At 40.0% G+C, this 24452-nt stretch overlaps 1 protein-coding gene across 1 annotated transcript in view; it reads left to right on the plus strand.

Annotated features, from left to right (window-relative positions):
• LOC124545041 (cytochrome P450 302a1, mitochondrial) overlaps positions 1-20503 on the plus strand; it is a 220302-nt gene extending 199799 nt beyond the window's left edge. Inside the window, exon 9 of the mRNA XM_047123826.1 lies at positions 20324-20503. Coding sequence (XP_046979782.1) covers positions 20324-20431 — 108 coding nt within the window. The 3' untranslated portion in view covers positions 20432-20503. The remainder of the gene's footprint in view (positions 1-20323) is intronic.
• The last annotated feature ends 3949 nt before the right edge of the window (positions 20504-24452 follow it).

Genomic DNA, 24452 nt, shown 5'->3' on the forward strand with positions numbered 1-24452 from the left:
AAATCTTCTGTAGTTCATCACACTTTCTTAATCTCCATGCCAGTACCATGTGCTGTCCACAGTTCAATGACATTTGCGCGGTTTGCTTTCCTGGTAGCAATGAGATACAGCAATCCCAACAATGCCATTATTTCATACCTTGTAGTTTCATTGTCATCCCTTTTTCTGAAATATTGTACACATTCTTTGTTAGATTGAATGTATATGTTCATGTATTTTACAATTTCATCAATCATTTCCATGCTAAGTATTGTCCATAAAGCCTCTGTTTCACTTGTGATCCCTCTGGCAATATGTGTAGGCCCAGGGAATATTTTCACAATATTCTCTCTTTTTGTTTTCGAAGTCACATCAGAACATATTTTAATCCATTTACATGTTTTGTCCCCCCAAATGAAAATACCACCAGTGAAGAGTGGCCCTGAATCATGGTCTCTTCGAGTGATAAATTCCTCTACTTCTTCAGAGCTGTGATTGTTTTCGTTGTCTGGCACAGAACTGAAATCTGGATCCTTGTTGAGTAACCAATCAGGCTTGTTGTCTGTCAGCTTTGATCTCACCCTGGACAGTAATATATCCGCTTGTTACATGTTATCTTTTAATTCGACTAAAAAGGAGCAAAATAAAAGCGAAGAAAAAATTACTTACATGACCAGGCATGTGGCGTACTTTGTACACTAAGATGACACACCTGCATTTTATTCTAAATTACTGTAGCTCACATGAACCTATGACAACACAACTTCCCACTGTGCTAACTGAAACAATAATGAAGGAATAGGCAAGGGCTTGCTGTTTTAAAACAACAATGGAACTGTGCATGACTATGTTATTTGTGGTTGGTGCACTTTACACACAGGTGTGCCATCTCGAGGATTAAATTAAACTTCATTACAATAAGTGACACTGCAGAAGTCTTATCACATCCATTAAATAACAACATGAGTTTTTGTTTGTGAACTGTATTTGAATCCACTGATAACTAAAGAAAGCTTGCGTGACTGACTGAGACTTGACTAGGCATAAAAGAACCTAAAGTATCGAAGTGTTCACCAGTTTCAGTTTACAAGGCAGAATGTCCGAATGGGGAAATAAATGACAATACATTTAGAACTGCACCATTTGTTTCCAACAAATGAGATGCCTTGAAGTTGCAGAGTAACAGCCTCGTTGGTGCAGATGCCTGCTGCACATCTTCTAAGCTGGCACCCACATGTTTTTACCTTTTTGCCCCTTATTGATCAACCATCAAGAATGTTAGTTTTTGTGGCTCATCTCAGGATCAGCAAGTCGCTACCCACACTGTGCATCTCAGGTGGTTTTTGATAATGAGGTGGACCATTTCTCTAATATTTGTATCTATTTTGTTCAATAACATAACAGGAAATGCTATAAACATGCACTACACTAATACAACTTGTGTCTCATCATAGTACCATACAACGAATGGCTATCTTAATTAAACTTGAAGTCTTTTCTCATACTGAAGTAGCTCTACCAGACTACAATGTAAATATAACGATGTGGCTGTGAGAGTAGTTGCTGAACGAAACACATTTAACAGAGTATTAAGTGATAGGATTTCATTAATTGATTTGTATATTTTGAGTAGCAGTTCTGCTATATTGCATGTTTCTTACCCCTAGATCTACTGATTACTGAACGCAGCTGTTCACAGCTCGGTCACAGAGGAGGTAGAATCTTACTTTCACACCAGTTTGGAACTGAGAGCTACTGCCTCTTACTCTTCACAGGGCATGGACATTTTTGTGGAGTAAGTGACCAACTGCAGCATTTATTGCCCCCTCCTTGTGATTGTGATGGCTGATACAGATAATTCATTATGAAGTCAATGATATTAGTCATAGTTGTTGTGTGAAAGTAATCTCTGCTTTCTGTAATCAGCCAATAGAAAGAATGGAAACAACAAAATTTTTTGGAGTGCATACTGTCAAGAAAATGAACTGGTCTTCACATATTTTAGATCTCTGTAAGAGGCTCAGCTCTGCTACATATGCTTTACGGGTTGTCACTACATATGTTGAACCTAACACTGTAAAAGTGTCATACTATGGCTATTTTCACTCACTCATGGAATACGGCATTTTTTGGGGCAACCAGCCGTTAGCAAGGAAAGTGTTCATTGCACAGAAGCGAGCTTTAAGAATTATATGTGGATTGCGCCCAAGAGACTTGTGTAGAAACAGCTATCAAAAACATAAAATATACACAACTACATGCCAATATATTTTTTCTCTCATGTGTTTTGTGTGTAAAAATGTAGAGATATTTCAACCAAACAGTAATTACCATGAGCATAACACACGGAGGAAGAATGACATACACAACGAGCATAGAACTTTGAGCTTGGCGCATAAGGGTGTCCACTACAGTGGAACAAAACTCTTCAATGCTCTTCCTTCGGAAATAAAGAGAGAGATTCGTAACAAGAGTAAGTTTAAGAAAGCACTAAAAATATTTCTGCTAGAAAAAGCTTTTTACCGTCTAGATGAATTTTTAACTAAATAAATTGTAAAATTTTAATATTATATAATACATGTTGACATAATGCCACTAAGAATGTTGTTGAACTTGAACTCTGTCTCTGTGTGTGCTCTGTATCAGTTTTGTTTAGTGCTTTAATGTATTTTCTTTTTACTGTATTGCTGCTCAAAGATTTCACTGTATAAATTTTTATATAATTATGTACTCAAATGTCTGTATATGCTATAAGATTATCATATTGTATTTGTAAAAACTGACTCATTCCATGTCCTTGTGAACCCAACACAGTTGGACCTAAGATACATGAAATAAATCAAATCAATCAAATCAGTAACTGATAGGATGCCACCTAGTGAAATGGAAATAATGAGTGTGGTTCTGCAAGTAAAGTGATATAGACCTTCTGCTATTTATAATGTATGCAAACTATTTAGCAATCAGAACATGTCTCCTAGATTTGTGGCAGGTAATGCTACCATATAGTAGACTCTTCACAAGAGCAAAGTGAGTGGCAAAATGATGTTGAAAATTTATCTTCACAGTGCAAAAGGTGAGAATTGACCCTAAACAATAAAGTGTGTGAGGTTCTCCACATGATTACTAAGAAGATTTCATCAAACTTTGAGAAATTGACAGGTAACATAAATTTTTGGGTTATAGATGTAATGAAAGACCTAGGAATTACAGACATAAACAACGTAACTGGGAAACATCACGTTGTAAAGGTGAAACAAATGTATTGACCAATCCTTAGAAGACCCTAGAAGTCTACTAATGTGATTGCCAGCACTATGGTTGTTCAACTTCTTCTGGAATATTGCTGAGCACTGTGTGATCATCACCTGAGGGGATTGATGGAGGACATCAAAAACATTGAAATAAGACAGCTGATTTTGTAGTATAGTGAATTTAGTGAATTAGGGGAGAGAGTGTCGCAGATATTTTTCTTTTTTTTCCCCTGAGGTGGAGGGGAGGGGGCACTGCGACAGGCTGGGGACACAATATTAAAACATGTGAAATGTAATTTATTAGTCTCATTACATATATTGTGCCGATCATATGATCTATTGTACAGGGATCCCCTCGAGTTTAGCAAAAATATATTGTGTAATGATTTACAGAAATTCTTTTTACACTATTTTAAGAATAATGCCAATAAATACAACACTACAATATTTACTATAAATTACCAGTTCACCAATTTCCTTTGTTATACACAGACAACACTGCAATATTAACTGTAGATTTTTATTGTTCAAAGTGTCAGGCTGTCTTCCATGATTTCCTCAGTGGTGTAGTAACATTTCTCTATTAAAATATTTTGGAGTAAACTTTTCAGTGAACCAAGGTCCATTGTTAATTTGTTTCTTCCTTTTAATTTGTTATATATTTTTAGCCCCATGTCTAGTGGTGTCTGAGCATAAAGCTTTAAGTGATCCGAAGGAGATTTGAGGTTTTCCTTGTGTTTTCCTTGTGATGAGTACCATAGTTATGCTAAAAACGTAACTTTTCAAGATTGTGTTGATTATTATATACAAAAATCAAAATTTCAAAAATGTACAATGAAGTAATTGTTAGTATTTTTAATTTCTTGAACAATGGGTGACACGAATTATTTTTGTGGGCAGCACACATGTTTCTAATGATATTCTTCTGAAGAATTAGTAGCCTTGTACTGCTTCTAGAGTTTCTGCAGTAAATTATCACATACTGAATAACAGATTCAAAATAACTGTGGTAGACTGTTTTTCTTGTGTCCATATGAGTGGCACCAGATAAAATAAACATTGCAAAAGCTAGGGAATTTAATTCATTTGGCGGGTGGTCTGTATGTGTCTTCCAGTTTAAACTTTTATCAAAGTTTAGGCCCAAGAATTTCACATGGTTGACTTCTGTCATCAACTGATTATTATGGGCTATTTGTACAGGACTTATTGCTGCCAATTTAGAAACAAATTGCATTATCTGGGTCTTAGTGACATTGAGCTTTAGTCCATTTTTATGGACCCAGGATTCCAGTTTCCCCAGAACATTTTCTATACTATCTGTAATCTTTTCTATTGTATCATTTTCTATCAGGACTGAGGTGCCATCTGTGAACAAGACTGAATGAGCATCAATATTTAATGGTAAATCATTTATATACAACAAGAACAGGTAAGGGCCCAGTATTGAACCCTGTGGAACTCCTTGGGAAATTGTTTTCCATTTGATGTTAAAATAAATCTTTGCTTGCTTTCTTGCAGATGAGAGTTGAACCACTCTAATGCAGTATCCTCAATCCCTTAGCTCTTCAGTACGTGAAGTTGTAATGAGTGGTTCACTGAGTCAAAGCCTTTCATTAGATTCACAGAATATTCCTGAGACTTTTGTACCCTGATCTAGTGATGTGATTATTTTTCCTGTAAATTCTCTGATGGCATTTATGGTGCTTTTTCTTCTTTGAAAACCAAACAGATTTTTACAAATAATGTCATTTACTGTAATGAAATTTTCTAGTTGTTTTGCCACAAGGATTTCAAATACTTTAGAAAAAACAGGAAGGAGAGGGATAGGCTGGTAGTTTCCCATACATTCTGGTAATCCCTCTTTAAATAATGGCTTAATCTCTGCACATTTTAGGACATCTGGGAAAGACCCATGTTCAAAGGACTGGTTTACAATAATAGTCAGTTGGTATGATATAATATGGCGTACTGTCTTTATGACCATCGAAGGTATTCCATCCCATTCAGCTGAAGTTTTGTTTTTTAGTGATAATATTATGTCTTCCACATCTTTCTGAGTGATTTTTCTGAATTTCTTAAAACAAATGTTTTGTATGTCATATTTATGGCTGAAAATCATATTGTCCTGACGGGCTGTCATGTCTACGTCCGATTTTGATATATTGGCTAAGAAATCATTGAAGCAGTTTGACATTTGAACATGATTTACAATGATATCACCCTGAAACCTAATTTGAGAAATTTCCATGACTTTCAACATTGACTCCCAACTCTGATTTCACAACAGACCTCGGTATATTTAGAGAGGGACTGCTTGTCACTGCAGATCTGGTGACCATGGGTGGCTATGCTATACAGAATGGACTTCTTGGTATGGAATGAGTGGCAGCTGTCGAAGTGGAGGTATTGCTGATGGTTAGTAGGTTTGATATGAACGGGGATACTTATGTAGCCATCTTTGAGATGGAGGTCAACTCTAGGAAGGTGGCTTGTTGGGTGGAGTAGGACTGGGTGAAGCAAGTGGGGGAGAAGTTGTTGAGGTTCTGGAGGAATGTGGATAGGGTATCCTCACCTTCAATCTGATCGCAGTCATCAGTGAATCTGAACCAGGTGAGGGGTTTAGGATTCTGGGTGTTTAGGAAGGATTCCTCTAGACGACCCATGAATAGACTGGCACAGGATACTCTGGATTTGTTTGTAGGTAGTGCCTTCAAAGGAGAAGTAACCGGGAGAGGGTATAGTTGGTCGTGGTGACTAGGAAGGAGGGTGTTGGTTTAGAATCTGCCAGGCACTGGGAAAGGTAGTGCTCAATAGCAGTAAGGCCATGGGTGTTAGGGATGTTAGTGTAAAGGGAGGTGGCATCAGTAGTGATAAGCAGGGCACTGTGTGGTACAGAGACAGGAACTGTGGAGAATCGGCAAAGGAAATAGTTGGTATCTTTTATATAGGAGGGTAGGTTCTGGGTAATAGGTCAAAGGTGTAGGTTTATGAGAGCAGAGTAACTGGCCACAATGGGTATCCTGGGTGGTTGGGTTTATGGACTTTAGGAAGCATGTAGAAGGTAGGAGTGCAGAGAGTGGTACATGTCAGCAGAGAGATGAACTCCGGGGAGAGGTTCTGGGATTGGCCTAAGGATTTGAGCAGAGAATGGAGATCCTGCTGGATTTCTGGAATGGGGTCATTGTGGCATGGTTTGTGGGTGGATGAATCTGACAGCTGGTGGAGTTCTTCTGCCAGGTAACCCTTGTGGTTCAAAACAACATTGGTGGAGCCTTTGTCCGCAAGTAGAAAAGTAGGATTATAAGGTCAGGATCAGTTTTTAGATGGTGTACTGTGGTTCTTTCTATAGGTGTAGGGTTAGTTTGTATGTTGAGGGATCTGGGGAATAATGGTGAGGCAAGCTTCAAGGCAATGAAATTCTGGGAAGTTAACAGAGGGTGATTTGGGGGTAGTGGGGTGGATCAAAGGTGGATGGAGGAGTGAACTGAGTTAGGCAGGGTTCAATATGGGTTTGGTTGAATCTGATTGGTAGATTTGGCGGCAAAAAAGTGCTTCCAGTGTAGGGACCAGGAGAAGGAGAGAAGGTCTTTAATGAGTCCTGCATGATAGAATTTGGGAGTGTGGCAACAGGTGCGGCCTTAGGACAGAACCGATATTTATGTAGGGCTGAGGCTTCTGGAGGAATGGTTCATGACTGTGTTTTGGGTCTACATCTACATCTACATCTACATTTATACTCCGCAAGCCACCCAACGGTGTGTGGCGGAGGGCACTTTACGTGCCACTGTCATTACCTCCCTTTTTCTGTTTCAGTCGCGTATGGTTCGCGGGAAGAACGACCGTCTGAAAGCCTCCGTGCGCGCTCGAATCTCTCTAATTTTACATTCGTGATCTCCTCGGGAGGTATAAGTAGGGGAAGCAATATATTCGATACCTCATCCAGAAAAGCAACCTCTCGAAACCTGGCGAGCAGGCTACAATGCGATGCAGAGCGCCTCTCTTGCAGAGTCTGCCGCTTGAGTTTGCTAAACGTCTCCGTAATGCTATCACGGTTACCAAATAACCCTGTGACGAAACGCGCCGCTCTTCTTTGGATCTTCTCTATCTCCTCCGTCAACACAATCTGGTACGGATCCCACACTGATGAACAATACTCAAGTATAGGTCGAACTAGTGTTTTGTAAGCCACCTCCTTTGTTGATGGACTACATTTTCTAAGTACTCTCCCAATGAATCTCAACCTGGTACCAGCCACACCAACAATTAATTTTATGTGATCATTTCACTTCAAATCGTTCTGCACGCATACTCCCAGATATTTTACAGAAGTAACTGCTACCAGTATTTGTTCTGCTATCATATAATCATACAATAAAGGATCCTTCTTTCTATGTATTCGCAATACATTACATTTATATATGTTAAGGGTCAGTTGCCACTCCCTGCACCAAGTGCCTATCCGCTGCAGATCTTCCTGCATTTCGCTACAATTCTCTAATGCTGCAACTTCTCTGTATACTACAGCATCATCCACGAAAAGCCGCATGGAACTTCTGACACTATCTACTAGGTCATTTATATATATTGTGAAAAGCAATGGTCCCATAACACTCCCCTGTGGCACGCCAGAGGTTACCTTAATGTCTGTAGATGTCTCTCCATTGATGACAACATGCTGTGCTCTGTTTGCTAAAAACTCTTCAATCCAGCCACACAGCTGGTCTCATATTCCGTAGGCTCTTACTTTGTTTATGAGGCGACAGTGCGGAACTGTATCGAACACCTTCCGGAAGTCAAGAAAAATAGCATCTACCTGGGAGCCTGTATCTGATATTTTCTGGGTCTCATGAACAAATAAAGCGAGTTGGGTCTCACACGATTGCTGTTTCCGGAATCCATGTTGATTCCTACATAGTAGATACTGGGTTTCCAAAAACGACATGATACTTGAGCAAAAAACATGTTCTAAAATTCTACAACAGATCAACGTCAGAGATATAGGTCTATAGTTTTGCGTATCTGTTCGACGACCCTTCTTGAAGACTGGGACTACCTATGCTCTTTTCCAATCATTTGGAACCCTCCGTTCCTCTAGAGACTTGCGGTACATGGCTGTTAGAAGGGGGGGCAAGTTCTTTCGTGTACTCTGTGTAGAATCGAATTGGTATCCCATCAGGTCCAGTGGACTTTCCTCTGTTGAGTGATGCCAGTTGCTTTTCTATTTCTTGGACACTTATTTCGATGTCAGCCATTTTTTGTTTGTGCGAGGATTTATAGAAGGAGCTGCAGTGCGGTCTTCCTCTGTGAAACAGCTTTGGAAAAAGGTGTTTAGTATTTCAGCTTTACGCGTGTCATCCTCTGTTTCAATGCCATCATCATCCCGGAGTGTCTGGATAAGCTGTTTCGAGTCACTTACTGATTTAACGTAAGACCAGAACTTCCTGGGATTTTCTGTCAAGTCGGTACATAGAATTTTACTTTCGAATTCACTGAATGCTTCACGCATAGCCCTCCTTACGCTAACTTTTACATCATTTAGCTTCTGTTTGTCTGAGACGTTTTGGTTGCGTTTAAACTTGGAGTGAAGCTCTCTTTGCTTTCGCAGTAGTTTCCTAATTTTGTTGTTGAACCACGGTGGGTTTTTCCCGTCCCTCACAGTTTTACTCAGCACGTACCTGTCTAAAACGCATTTTACGATTGCCTTGAACTTTTTCCATAACACTCAACATTGTCAGTGTCGGAACAGAAATTTTCGTTTTGATCTGTTAGGTAGTCTGAAATCTGCCTTCTATTACTCTTGCTAAACAGATAAACCTTCCTCCCTTTTTTTATATTCCTATTAACTTCCATACTCAGGGATGCTCCAACGGCCTTATGGTCACTGATTCCCTGTTCTGCACTTACAGAGTCAAAAAGCTCGGGTCTGTTTGTTATCAGTAGGTCCAAGATGTTATCTCCACGAGTCGGTTCTCTGTTTAATTGCTCAAGGTATTTTTTGGATAGCGCACTCAGTATATTGTCACTCGATGCTCTGCCCCTACCACCCGTCCTAAACATCTGAGTGTCCCAGTCTATATCTGGTAAATTGAAATCTCCACCTAAAACTATAACATGCTGAGAAAATTTATGTGAAATGTATTCCAAATTTTCTCTCAGTTGTTCTGCCACTAATGCTGCTGAGTCGGGAGGTCGGTAAAAGGAGCCAACTATTAACCTAGCTCGGTTGTTCAGTGTAACCTCCACCCATAATAATTCACAGGAACTATCCACTTCTACTTCACTACAGGATAAACTACTACTAACAGCGACAAACATGCCACCACCGGTTGCATGCAATCTATCCTTTCTAAACACCGTCTGTGCCTTTGTAAAAATTTCGGCAGAATTTATCTCTGGCTTCAGCCAGCTTTCTGTACCTATAATGATTTCAGCTTCAGTGCTTCTATCAGCGCTTGAAGTTCCGGTACTTTACCAATGTAGCTTCGACAGTTTACAATTACAATACCGATTGCTGCTTGGTCCCCGCATGTTCTGACTTTGCCACGCACCCTTTGAGGCTGTTGCCCTTTCTGTACTTGCCCGAGGCCATCTAACCTAAAAAACTGCCCAGTCCACACCACACAACCCCTACTACCCGTGTAGCCGCTTGCTGCATGTAGTGGACTCCTGACCTATCCAGCGGAACCCAAAACCCCACCACCCTATGGCGCAAGTCGAGGAATCTGCAGCCCACACGGTCGCAGAACTGTCTCAGCCTCTGATTCAGACCCTCCACTCGGCTCTGTACCAAAGGTCTGCAGTCAGTCCTGTCGACGATGCTGCAGATGGTGAGCTCTGCTTTCATCCCACTAGCGAGACTGGTAGTCTTCACCAAATCAGATAGCCGCCGGAAGCCAGAGAGGATTTCCTCCAATCCATAGCAACACACATCATTGGTGCCGACATGAGCGACCACCTGCAGATGGGTGCACCCTGTACCCTTCATGGCATCCAGAACGACCCTTTCCACATCTGGAATGACTCCCCCCGGTATGCACACGGGGTGCACATTGGTTTTATTTCCCTCTCTTGCTGCCATATCCCTAAGGGGCCCCATTACGTGCCTGACGTTGGAGCTCCCAACTACCAGTAAGCCCACCCTCTGCGACCGCCCGGATCTTGCAGCCTGAGGGGCAACCTCTGGAACAGGACAAGCAGCCATGTCCGGCCGAAGATCAGTATCAGCCTGAGACATAGCCTGAAACCGGTTCGTCAGACAAACTGGAGAGGCCTTCTGTTCAGCCCTCCGGAATGTCTTTCGCCCCCTGCCACACCTTGAGACGACCTCCCACTCTACCACAGGTGAGGGATCAACCTCAATGCAGGCAGTATCCCGGGCAACCACAGTTGTAGTCCGATCGGGGGATGCGTGGGACGAGCTGGCCGTCCCCGACAAACCCCCATCCGGACCCCCACAGTGATGCCCATTGGCAACAGCCTCAAGCTGTGTGACCAAAGCCAACACTGCCTGAAGCTGGGAGTGAAGGGATGCCAACTCAGCCTGCATCCGAACACAGCAGTTGCAGTCCCTATCCATGCTAAAAACTGTTGTGCAAAGAATGTCTGAGCTAATCTACAGAGAGCACAAACAATTTGACACAAAATTTAAACGGTTATTAAAATACAAGCTTGCCTAATAGATGCAGGAATGCTGCTACGTGCGCACTGCTGACACACTGCTCGGCGGCGGAAGAAGACTGTGCGATTTTACACTATTCAGGTACTAAAACGCGATGCTACACTTTCAAATACTATAATACGCCCGAAAATTTATGAATTAAACAATAGAAGTACCAAAAACACACAAAGAAATTAAGAATTCAACTATGTAACAAATAAGTGAGCTAAGAGTATACGACTTGCTGCTGCAGCTGCTTATCCAATGGCGGCAGGGGCACACTGGCTGTGACCAACCGACACTGGCCGTTCAAAACAAAAACAGAAGACCTTTGACTATGCGATTTTACACTATTCAGGTACTATAATGCAATGCTACACTCTCAAATACTATAATACGCCCAAAATTTATGAATTAAACAATGCAAGTACCAAAAACACGCAAAGAAATTAAGAATTAAACTATGTAACAAATAAGTGAGCTAAGAGTATACGACTTGCTGCTGCAGCTGCTTATCCAACGGCAGCAGGGAGCATACTGGGTCTGTTTAGGTTCTGAATTTTGTGTGGCAGTGGAGGGAGTTTTGGAGGGTAGGTTAAATGTGGTAGGTCTGTCAGAAAGGGTTTTTCAGCTATGAGGGCAGGTGGGAGGGGTTTGGAGGTATTTGTAGAGGTGGTGGAAAGTGGTACTCCAAGGCAGGAGTACAAGATAAGCAGGCTAGAGAGCATTCTGAGGTGGCATTGTGAATGTTTCACTAGTTCCTGGAAGACAAGAGTTTCAGTGTGTGTTATGGGTTCCAAGAATTTGGGACTGTATAGCCTGAGAATTTTGCGGATAGAGAGAAGGTACTGCAAGGAGGTTAGGGCTCGGTTGATATGTTTTTGCAGTACTATGTTGGTGAGGGCTAAAGATTGGCAGAATCTGAACAGGTGGAGATCATTATGGAAAGAGGGGTGGCAGCCAGAGATGGGTAATTTGATGGAAAGGCCATTTGGGGGAATTCTATGAGCCAAGCAACAATGCAGGAACAGTATGTCTGATGGGGTTCTGGCTAGTGACAAGGAAACTTTCCTGTATTGCTGCAGATTCCAATTTAAGTAGTCTGTGATCATAACTCCTAGATATGTAGTTGAATTGGCAATCTTTAAATGTGACTGATTTACTGTGTAAGCAAACTTTAACAGAATTTTTTGGTATCAATGTGGAGAATGTAACACATTTTATTGTTTAAGGTCAATTGTCACATTTTGCACTGTGAAGATATATTTTCAGCATCATTTTGTAATTTGCTTTGCTCTTCTGAGGAATTTACTAGATGGCAGCATTACCAGCTACAAATCTGAGAGAAATGTTCTGATTGCTAAATTGTTTATATACATTAGAAAGTGCAAAATGCCTACATCACTTTACTTGTGAAGTCACACTCATGTCCCATCAGTTACTGTGATCTGTGACATTTATGACAGGAAATCATGAATCCAGTCACACATCTGAGGCGACAGTCCATGAATAACCAATGTGGTTAGAAGCCACTTATGAGGAATGATATCAAAAGACCTTTTAGAACTCTATAAATATGGAAGCAACTTGAGAGCCCCTGTACATAGTACGTGGTGTGAATAAAGGGCCAGCTATATCTCACAAGAGTGATCCTTTCCGTATCCATGCTAGTTTGATGTCAATAGGTAATAAGTTTTGGGGTATTTCCTAACACTGGAACAAAGTATTTGTTCAGACATCGAGCTACATGTCGATGTCAATGAAATGGCTCTGTAATTCAGTGGATTATGTTTATTTTCTTTGAACATATTTCAGTGGTCTGTGCGCCTTTCCATTCACCTCTCTCACCATAAATACTACAATACTCATTATGATGTTGTAGGAAAAGTAGTTAAGCCACTGCATCATTGGTGCAGATGATGCACGTAAATTGTTAGTCCACTCAAGAAAGATATTGCCAGTAGAAACTGTTTTGGTTGGCAGGAGAGCCAACACCGTGTTACTAGAGGAGGCCGAAAGGCACGTGTTTTAGCTCAAGCAGGCTGGCGTGAGGTCTGGAACAGGACAAGGAAATTAGAATTTAGAAAAATGGACGTAGCTGGTGGAATACTTAACTTTAATCCATTAATGGTGAACGTCGGTCTGACGGTACATGATTCACAAGATCAATAGTAAGTGATAATGGCGCCTTGCTAGGTTGTAGCAAATGACGTAACTGAAGGCTATGTTAAACTATCGCCTCGGCAAATGAGAGCGTATTTTGTCAGTGAACCATCGCTAGCAAAGTCTGTTGAACAACTGGGGCGAGTGCTAGGAAGTCTCTCTAGACCTGCCGTGTGGCGGTGCTCGGTCTGCAATCACTGATAGTGGCGACACGCGGGTCTGACGTATACTAACGGACCGCGGCCGATTTAAAGGCCACCACCTAGCAAGTGTGGTGTCTGGCGGTGACACCACAGAAACATAATCATCCTGCTGCAACTATGATAGGGTCATGGCAACATAGTGGAATACGTTGGATAGTTTTGTTACCTCCTGGAAAAACAGAGAAATAGCTTTCGAGATTCACCTAATATATTCATGGTATACCAATCAAATATTCTGGATGAATTTCATTTTGGTATGTCATCAACTTATCAAACATAAGTTTACAGAAAGCAGAGATTACTTTCACGCAACAACTATGACTAATATCATTGACTTCATCATGAATTGTCTGTATCAGCCATCACAAGGGCAAGGAGGAGGCAATAAATGCTGCAGTTGGCCACTTGCTCCACAAAAATGTCAATGCACATTAAAGAGTAAGAGGCATTAGCTGACAATTCCAAACTGGAGTGAGAGTAAGATTTTTATCTCCTCTGTGACAGAGCTATGAACAGATATATTGAACACAGAATGCCATCTTTAGAAATTTTGTTATAATAAGGTATGTTGCCTCATTCAGTAATTGGTAGATCTAGCGGTAATAAACATACAATATGCCAGAACTGCTACTCAAAATATACAAATCAATTAATGAAATTGTATCACTTAATGCTCTGTTAACTGCATTTCATTCAGCAACTACTCTCACAGCCACATTGTCATATTTACGTTGTAGTCTGGTAGAGCTACTTGAGTATGAGGAAAGATTTCAAGCTTAATTAAGATAGCCATTCACTGTATGGTATTATGATGAGACACCAATTGTATTAGTGTAGTGCATATTTATAGCATTTTCCCTTAAGTTATTGAACAAAATAGACACAAATATTAGAGATATTGTCAACAATATATTCCACCTCATTATCAAAAACCATCTGAGATGCACGGTGCAGGTAGCAACTTGCTGATTCTGAGGTGAGCCACATTTAAAGCACAATCACCAAAACAAAAACCACAAGAAAAGAAAAACTAACTTTCTTGGTGGTTGATCAATAAGGGGCAAAAAGTTAAAAACATGCAGGCGGCAGTTTACAAGATGTTCAGCAGGCATCTTTACCAAACTGGCTGTCTTCCAGGTCACATTTGTTACTCTACAACTTTAAGGCATCTCATCTGTTAGCAACAAAGGACAGCTGTGAAGGACACATCCCCATGAAACAGTTTGTAACACGAACACCTTCTTTGTGCCACCAGATGTATATCAGTAACAATACATTTTGTGGATATATACAGGCTATGATTTGAAATAATGTTTGGTATGGCTTACCCACTATTTTTTCCCTATGGAGTTATCATATGGTACTTAAAATTGTCATCAGGCCACACTGAATAAGGTTTACGATGACCTCCTTAAATTTGTTACAGCAAATGCCAGGATCAATGTTTTGAAAGGGCGCAGACACCTTCCTTCACCTTCCTTCCCTGTCCGAGATTCTGCTTTGCATCTAATCTTGTTTTTGACAATATGTTGTACTGTAATCCTCCTTCCTTCCTTTTAATCTCAATGTGACTACTGAAGGCAAGTGTCACATGAAGGTTAATTGGTTGTTACACTTGCCACTTATCAGATACACTGTCGGTGACCATACTAGTAAATTGGAGAAACATCCTGCTTCGATGTCTTTCTCCCTAAATGTGGTGATTAATTTATCTCAAAATTATCATACTTGAAACAATGCAACTTGGCTTTCTTAAGAGTAGTCACTCCATACGGGGCACAGGTGTTTCAAATTGCTTCCATTACTTTCACCCTTGCATAAACACCAACAGAACACAATGGCATAAATTTTATACTTTATTTGTTTTAGACTCCATTTTCTAATGCATAAACACCAACAGAACACAATGGCATAAATTTTATACTTTATTTGTTTTAGACTCCATTTTCTAATGCATAAAGGACAGTCCTTGTAACATCAAGAATGAGAAATATTCAAGTTGTCATGGCATTAGCAGTACTACAAACCTGAACAAAATAAGACAATATTTGAATAAGTTTATAGCAACAAGTCATGCAAAATTGCCACAGACCATGCTGAAACATAGTATTATATCTTATGCAATGTTATTCTTGCTAATTTGAGTGCAGGAAAGTCCACTGGAGATTATAGGCTCTATGCATGATGCATCATGATCACTTGGTGGATGCTGGTCTGTATCAAGCGGTCAGTGGCTGATGGTGCTGAAATTGGTCTTACCATGACAGTCACCCAAGAGACCTTTCACAAACATGTTTCTGCATGACACTGACTGTTAGATTATGAATGGGGTATTCAAAGCAACAGCTCAGGTAGAAGTCAACACTTCTTGTACCATGTACTGTGTACCAGATTATGGCAAAATCACGGTGCTAACACATGTGAAGTTTGGTGGTTACTTGGACTGAGGCTAGTTTGTAATGGCCAAGGTGTGGGTTCGGTTCCCTCTGGGGATACTACTTTCTAACAGCTACAAACATACCCTCTTCACCTCCCGTAATGCAAAGTAGGACAGAGTTGCTACGTCGCGTCGGGGAAATAATTTGACTATCACACGGTACGTATTCACGCCGACCGAAGACAACAAAAAAGGCTGCCGCTCGTTACCTCGAATTCTGTAAGCGGTGAGATGGATTCCAAATTGGCATGACCACTCTGTCCAGCTTTCCAGTGCAGCATCAAAAGGACGAAAAGTTGGTGCAACAGCGTGTTGCGCCTGCGTTAGCTGTGGAGCGGCTGCTGCCGCATCGTTTTGCATCGCACGTTGACCCTGGACGAGCTGTCCAAGGGCATCCAGTAAGGCCTGCATCTGCTGATTCTGTAAGCGATAAAATTCGGACAGTACATCTGGAGATTGTGGCGAAGCCATTACACAAGTAAATCAGGGCAATATCGATAAGAACGCGGTTGTGCCTCATCGCCAATGTTTTGGTTGGCAGGAGAGCCAACACCGTGTTACTAGAGGAGGCCGAAAGGCACGTGTTTTAGCTCAAGCAGGCTGGCGTGAGGTCTGGAACAGGACAAGGAAATTAGAATTTAGAAAAATGGACGTAGCTGGTGGAATACTTAACTTTAATCCATTAATGGTGAACGTCGGTCTGACGGTACATGATTCACAAGATCAATAGTAAGTGATAATGGCGCCTTGCTAGGTTGTAGCAAATGACGTAACTGAAGGCTATGTTAAACTATCGCCTCGGCAAATGAGAGCGTATTTTGTCAGTGAACCATCGCTAGCAAAGTCTGTTGAACAACTGGGGCGAGTGCTAGGAAGTCTCTCTAGACCTGCCGTGTGGCGGTGCTCGGTCTGCAATCACTGATAGTGGTGACACGCGGGTCTGACGTATACTAACGGACCGTAATGCAAAGTAAGGAATGCAGGACTGTGCTGTGGTTGAAAATCAACATTAAACATGTCCATTGGCTATGAGAGGTGAAAGGCTTGCCGAAACTTTGTCTCTAGTAAGCTTTCTTACAGTAGTAATGTTATTTTAGTTTATGAACCAATCATCATGTAGTAATGTTATTTTAGCTCATGAACGAATCATCATGTGAGGTCATAGGACCTTCATTTCTTATTTTAAGTGACCTTGAGATTTTGAAAATCTTGGCACTGGGCTGTGATTCGAGCTCTGATTCCAATATTTCTCTGGATTTGAACCCTTCAAGATGACACTGTCCCATCATTTAGTTGTTTCCACATGATGCCAAACTCCTCAGGGTCTATACAAATGGTGTGATCCTAACTACTAGTGAAAGGGAATTTGATAGTCGACACCTCTTTGTGTGAAGTCAACAACAACAACAACAATAAGCCTGGGGTTGGGTCTTCGGCAGCATAGAACTATTTTTTGCATTACCTGCAGCCAAACTTATGCACATCTCACTACTAGTGAAGAAACAAAAATGTTTCATGTCTATTCATAGCTATAAGACAAGAGCGAAAGGTAGGGTTTGAATCCAAGCCAGGCAAAAAATACTTGTATCATTGATCCAGTATCATGCTGTTGCTGAACTTATTCACTATCTGACATCTGATTGTGTTTAGTTAATAATTCATACAGGTACTGGGTTCTACTCCCCTTTCATCATCAGTTCATGGTGTGTCATAACTGTGTGTTGCACCGTATTACATAGCTTTTGTTGCTACTTCCCAGAGGCAATATGAGCTTCATGGGGTTCCTGGTGCAGTGCTAAATGTATTGTCATTTATTTCCTCATTTGGATATTCAGCCTTGTAAACTGATACTGGTGAACAGTTTGATATTTTAGGTCTCTTTATGTCTAGCCAATTCTCGATCAGATACCCAGGCTTTGTTTGGTTAACAGTGGTTTCAAATTCTGATAACAAACAAAAACTTGTGATGCTATTTAATGGGTGTGATAAGACTTCTGCAGTGTCACTAATTGTAATTAAGTTTAATTTACAAGTTTTAAGGACTGTCTCATCTCTAATAAAGTGATTTTTAATATTTGTTGTATAGTGGTATTAGTTTACATCCGAACTGACTGCTGTAATGAGCAGTGTTCTCTAGTGGACTCTTTGTAACCTTTATGTATAGTCAGTTGACTGTACCCCACAGAGTTTTGGTGTTTAGAGGACCTATGACACAGCTATATTATGTTGATTGCATTGAGCAGTGGACACTTTTTTTGCTGTTAAGTGTACATGGTAGCAGAATTTTCTCTACAGAAGAATGTTAGTATCTGGCTGCCAGACTACAGTATTCCCCTGCTGACTTACAGACGAAATGGTCAGCAATATGCACTAATGGAACAAATCTGAACTATATTTATTTTGCTGCTGTCATTGTACAAATGTAATTTTATTGGTGTAAGTCTGACAGTAGGCCTGAAAATCAATTGCAGTAAGACTGAAATAATGTATGACCAACACACTGAAAAGGAAATGATGCAAATTAAAAACTAAGTCATATTATCAAATGATGAGTTTTATGTTTATAGTACTTGAAGACAGTGACTGGATGAACATGAAAAGAAGTTAACAGAGGTGCAAACATCTGCTGGAGTGCTTAGACATTTTATATAAAAACCAAGTGAAAATATTAGGGTAGTGCTGTGAACAATAGAAAGCTGCTTGTTGAGAATTTCTAAGGTTGGCTGGGAAATAAACAGGTGGATCAGGGAACAGAATGGAGTGGAAGACATAATTCTGAGCATAATAAAAGTGGAATGGAGAAGGAAGGAAGGAAGGACGGAAGGAAATTAGAATTAGGTGGGACGGGTGACTAAGTGAATGGAATGGTAGATGGATTAGAGAAGTTCTTTGCTGGATTACACAAAATGAGAAGAGAAGTAGATGATCTGATGGAAGGAGATAGATAAAAAATGTGACAGAACAGTGGAGATACCAACTGATGTAGATCATACGGCATGGAGAAATCTAGGGGCAGCCTTTATGCAGCATTGGATGTAAAATGGCCTGATGATGATGCAGCCTAAGAACATAGAAGATTTTACCAACAGTGGCAGCGCCCATTTAAGCCTGCAGACTTGATGATGATGATGATGATGAACTACTACTATTGAATTCATGTGGAACCATTTCTTTGTAATGCTCTATGTGACCATTATTATTACAGTTAAAGTGTTACAATTTCCTGTAAATACACACCCAGAAGAATAACTACACTCAGGAAATATAAATGTCTAACCAATTTGTGTTATATGTTACCTAAAACTTGTGAATCATTGGCTCCTTCGCTGTTGAAACTAAAACTCTTCTTTTAAGAAATTTGTTTGCTGAGCAGAACAAAACAACCAGTTGAATTCGCAGTTGTTACTTTTTGTTCATTTGATGATTAGTTTCAGGCTGAGACCCATTTTCAGATCATCATAACAAAGTTGAAAATGGCATTTCTGGAGATCTCAAAAATCTGCAACGAACATTTACAGTGCATGCAGATAACTCCTTTTTTAAAGCTACATTCACAAATTTTGTTGGTACCTTATCAATCTGTCGCATACCATTACTTGTCAAAAAGTCCAGGTCCTTTTCCCTGTACATTACCTCTGATAAAGACAACTAATATACGTCCTTTATTGGCTTTTGTTATTAAAGTGTCCTCTCTATGTAATTTACCGTTGATGCCCACCAAAACCCATTGCTCATTTTGCTTAGCCCTATTGCCCTTAGCACTGAGATGCTTCTTAGCTAACAGTTCTTGTATTTTGACAGCAACTAATGTCTCCTCAAGGCAGTCCAGTTCGCTGTATATACACGCTGCCTTAACTTCAGTTATCAAGTTTGCCACATCACTGTCGGACATAGGCAACTGAAGTGAATAACCTGACCCCTTGCTCAAAAGTAATGTTTCCTCATGTGTAAACTGGACATTAGTCAAATTAACAACCCTTTTGGCAAAAGTATCTGACTCAGGAACAGCACTAGCGAGACATAGCCATCTAAGCATATTTCTCTGTGTGCTTCATATTTCACTCCACTTTTCACTAACATAGGGTTAAAGAACTGGAATTGTAAATATCCAATGTACGCTATCAATTTCAATTGCAAAAAATAAAAAGCTTTGTCTTCTGTACCATGGGCCATTCTAATCTCACTCCTAACCCGCCCTCCTATTCAGTGTCACTACACTTTTTGACTTGTTTTTGATAGTCACCTTTGCATATTTTGGAACAATAACATTCTGGAAACATCTTTGATTGGACTGTATCTTTACACAACGCTTTGTCAGCTTCAGCCTTATGTTCACATAGCATATGCACCCCTTAATGTCTGACCTGGCACTGTAAATGTTCATTGTTCATTTTTGACGTCTTCAGAAATGCTATTTTTGACTTGAAAATAGTTCTTAATCTGAAACTAATCATTGAATGAATGAATAAAAAGTAAAAGTTACAACTTGGACTGGTTTTTCATTCTACTGATTAAGCTACACCAACATGCTGGAAGTTTGTAAATCTGTTTGCTGTTTAATAGTTTGTGGTATGCTTACTTTACAGTAATGTATTTTATGCTAAATAATAATTTTTTTCTGTCTTGTCAGGTCTGTCGTAACTTCAAGATAGGCTGGAGTGGTGGACTTTTGGATGTTAGGACCCAGCCAGTAAATAAGCCTGATGAACCAGTATTATTGACATTTGATGAATATTGACATACTTTGTCTTTTGTTGGTGTATTAAGTTCTCTGTAAATTATTTGCAAAATTAAATTGACCTTCATTGTATTAGTGCTTTTATATAACTGGTTTGCAATGTCTAGTGCCAGAAGAAAAAGTAATCATACAAACTGAATCTGTTACACTGTACAGTCTATTCAATTTTTGACTGCCATGACAATAGCAGCTTATACAGCTACACACTATGGAGTTTCATACACAGGCACGAATATTAGAACACTAAGTACAACTTCAACAGCTGTGATAGTTCTAGAAACCAATTTCATCCAGCTCTTTACATGATTCCAATAAAAGTATTCCGTCTATGTAACTGAAAACAGAATACGACTACCATGGTGAAGCCTTAAAGCTATGTATCAAAGTGGTTCCTAGCACTGTACAGAGCCTTTTTTTTAATGGTTTTCAAGGTGCACTCATATTTCTCAATTGATTTTTTATGCGTTTACCCTACAGAGAAGGCCACCAAATCCAATTTTTAACATTCTGTAGGCTTAATTGGAAATAGTGCCAGCGATCTCTGACAAAAACTCTCTAAAATGCTCTCTCTCTAGCTCAACTTTCAGTTACTGATGCATGCCAGTTTCTTACCAAAATTTTTCGTATGTGAACCAACTGAAAAACTCTGAAAGTTCTTTCCTAGGATCCTATCTACTCAATTGTTGCATTTAAACTTTGATTGTTGTCTTTTATAAAATGCACAAATTAGAATGTGAGCCATACACAGAATTTCTTGACTCATGGTACTGATTCTAAATACTTATATTGAATTACCTCAGATGGAAGTATACTCAATTCAGCTTTAACCAAATACAACATAAAAAGGCTTTATGTTTCTATCATAATCAATGTTCACCAGTAGTGAACACTCTAATTCCAGCTCTTTCATTACTGAAAAGTTTCAACTCCAGAATTTGCACTGAACTCACTCTTAAATAGAAAATTTACTAAGCACAATTCACTAAATTATCTCAATGTCTAATTCTCATTGTGAAGCAGTTGTAAAGGATCACATTAAAGCTGTTAGTCCTAGACTAAAAGTTTCTTAAATACCAATGCTGACATTGTGTGTCTTACTATGGTTGCTTGTTAACAAACTATAGTGATAATGAAGCCTGAATTAAAACAGAGTTGTGAACATAACACACATTGTGTCCAAGGTTGCATCCATACAAATAAAAATAAAAACATGGACAAACACTTCGGTAATGCAAAGTGTCTTCCTTACATATTTCCACTAAAATGGGATCTGATCTACATCTACACCTGAAATGCATCGAGGAGGTACTCCCCATTGTACCAATTATAAGGGTTCTTCCCATTCTATTTACATATTGAGTGTGCGAAGAATGATTGCTTAAATGCTTCTAAAATTACTACAACTATTCTAATGTTATGTTAGTGATCCATGTACAAGTGATACATGGGAGATTTTAGGATATTCTTAGATTCTTCACTTAAAGATGGCTCCTGAGACTTTCTAAGTAACCTTACACAGAATAGTTTGCATCTATCCCAAGCATTTGATAGTTCAGTTTTTCCAGCATCTCTGTGTCACTTTCCCACAGGACAAACAAACCTGCCTTTGTTTGTATATATTCAATATTACTTGTTGGTCCTTTTGGTATGGGTTTAACGTACTTGAGCAGTATTCTATGATGGGTTACATGAGTGTGTTAAGCAATCCAGTTTGTAGCCTGATTGCATTTGCCTAATACACTACCAATAAACTGATGCCTGCCACCTGATTTACCTCTGAATAAGCCTATGTGATCATTCAATTTCATGTCCCTAGACCTTGTTACAACCAAGTATTGGTATGAGTTGATAGATTCCATTGGCGATGCATTGCTACTAGATCCTGCGATTTGTATCAAAATTCATTTCAAAGGCCTACAAGTGGACAATCGTTGATTGAGTAGTGACTTGCTGGGATACAGTCCGTAATCACAGAATGTATTTAACAGTTGGTGATCATGAAATGATTTGAGTGTGATTGGACTAGGATCACTGTCAAGTCTCGTTCATGCAAAGTGATTTCAAGCAAGTGCAAATACTAATCACAGCTGTATCATAAAGCCAAGTGTATCATAAGCTAACTGTCCAATTGTAACTAAGAAAAAACCAAGAGCACCCACAGATAAAAAGTACTCATAGACCAAAGGTTTCATATGATGCTATGAACTGAATGCAGAGTGCTGGAGCTGCCAGCCTCATTGCAGTGACTGCATCAGCACATCCACCCACAGTACCGTCTTGTGGTGGCTCCTGCTGGTGTGATTCCATATTGTTGACTCCTGTCTACTGGCTTCTACCTCTACATCTTGAAAAATTTATCCAACAGTGACTTAACTGAGTCCATTTTGATATCACAGTTTGGTGGGGGTATAAAAATCCACCCTCCATTTAATTGGTCCCTAGTGCCTTCTGGGTCCACATCTAACTGTGCAGTAAGACTGGGACCTTTCTCGTATGACAAGTGGTTTTTGCCTCTCTGGGAGGAATTCCATTTGCATTGGGGTGCCGTAATACTAGCAAGGACCTATAGTTGCTGGAGCTGAGGGTGGTAATGAAGCCATAAATCATTGCAATGTGTGAACTTAAGTTGTGTGGAGGTCTGCACAGATTGGTGGTACAAGGGTAAGGCAATGTCTCATTACATGTCTGTGAAATGTTGCAAGGGGTATAGGCAGAGCAGGGAGCATATGTGCCTCTTGGTGTTGTGGCTTAAGCTGGCCATGGTGCTGAACCAAACAGTTTTAATCGGTCTCAAAGAGTGGATGCAACCCCCACTCATGATGACTTCTTGAATTCATGTTGGGGTATGACCAAATGTATGTGCTCAGGCACAAGTTCTACGGGATAGTACAATTGTGTCTGTGAGAAAAGGGGTCCTATCACTGATATTTCAGCATGCTCCTGTCCACAAATGCAAATTGTCTGCATAATTGAACTGTTCAAATATGCTTATCTTCATCTTAAATATTTTCTTCTGTCATTGTGTAGGCAATGACTATTTCCTGTAAATACTGCCAAAGTTCTTCAGTGCTCAACGCCCATTTATAAGTAAATAATGTTCACTATTACTGTTTCACCAGCAGTGTTATTAAGGCAAGATGGCGCCTGGTAAAAGTGTACAAATTGCCAATCCTGCAGTTCCAACGAATTTCGACCGTAATAAGTGCCAAATATGTTCAAATTTGCAGTGTGTATTAAATGTAATTACTGGTACCACAAAAAATGTGTCAAAATTAACCTGAAATACTTTAACAGTGAAGAACAGTGGACATGCCGCCAGTGCATCATACTAGCAATTGAATCCAAAGTAAACAATACTCTAAAAACGCAGGATCACATAATTACGTCATTGAAACAAGAAATAATGGACCTCGACCTCAAACTTGAAAGCTTACTGGTGAAGTATCATGAACTATTAGTGAAGTGTAATGAACTTCAAGTGGCAGTAACCAATAAAATCACGAACAATGAACTCCTTATCCGCACCCTGAATGTAAATATCGGTAACAAAAACTGGCGTTTGATGGGACAGCATACTACGAGAAATAGTCAAGCCGTAAATCATGTTCAGAATGCAATGCTCAGAAATCGTGTGTTGTCTAGCGCCACGTGTGATGGTAGCCCTGTAAAATCTGCATGTAAACAAACTGCAACGGAAAACAAAGCTAATGTGGGGGTAGACCTACATGAAATGTATCCAGAAAGTGATTCACAAAGTGTAACTACTGATAACCGCTTGGTGGAAGTTGTTAGCAAGGTCAATTTACAGTCTAACTTTGCACAATATCTTACGCAAAAATTAAGTGAACAATCCGCCACAAAGTGTATGAGTAATCCGCCAACGAACATAATCTCTCAAGCACCAGTATATGTGCAGGACAAAAACCAAAAAAATTCCAGAACGTTACATGAACCATGGACCTTGCCATTGGTGGGGAGGCTTGCATGCCTCAGCGATACAGATAGCCATATCATAGATGCA

The sequence above is a fragment of the Schistocerca americana genome, chromosome 8, assembly GCF_021461395.2.
Source record: "Schistocerca americana isolate TAMUIC-IGC-003095 chromosome 8, iqSchAmer2.1, whole genome shotgun sequence".
In the NCBI taxonomy this organism is placed as follows: domain Eukaryota; kingdom Metazoa; phylum Arthropoda; class Insecta; order Orthoptera; family Acrididae; genus Schistocerca; species Schistocerca americana.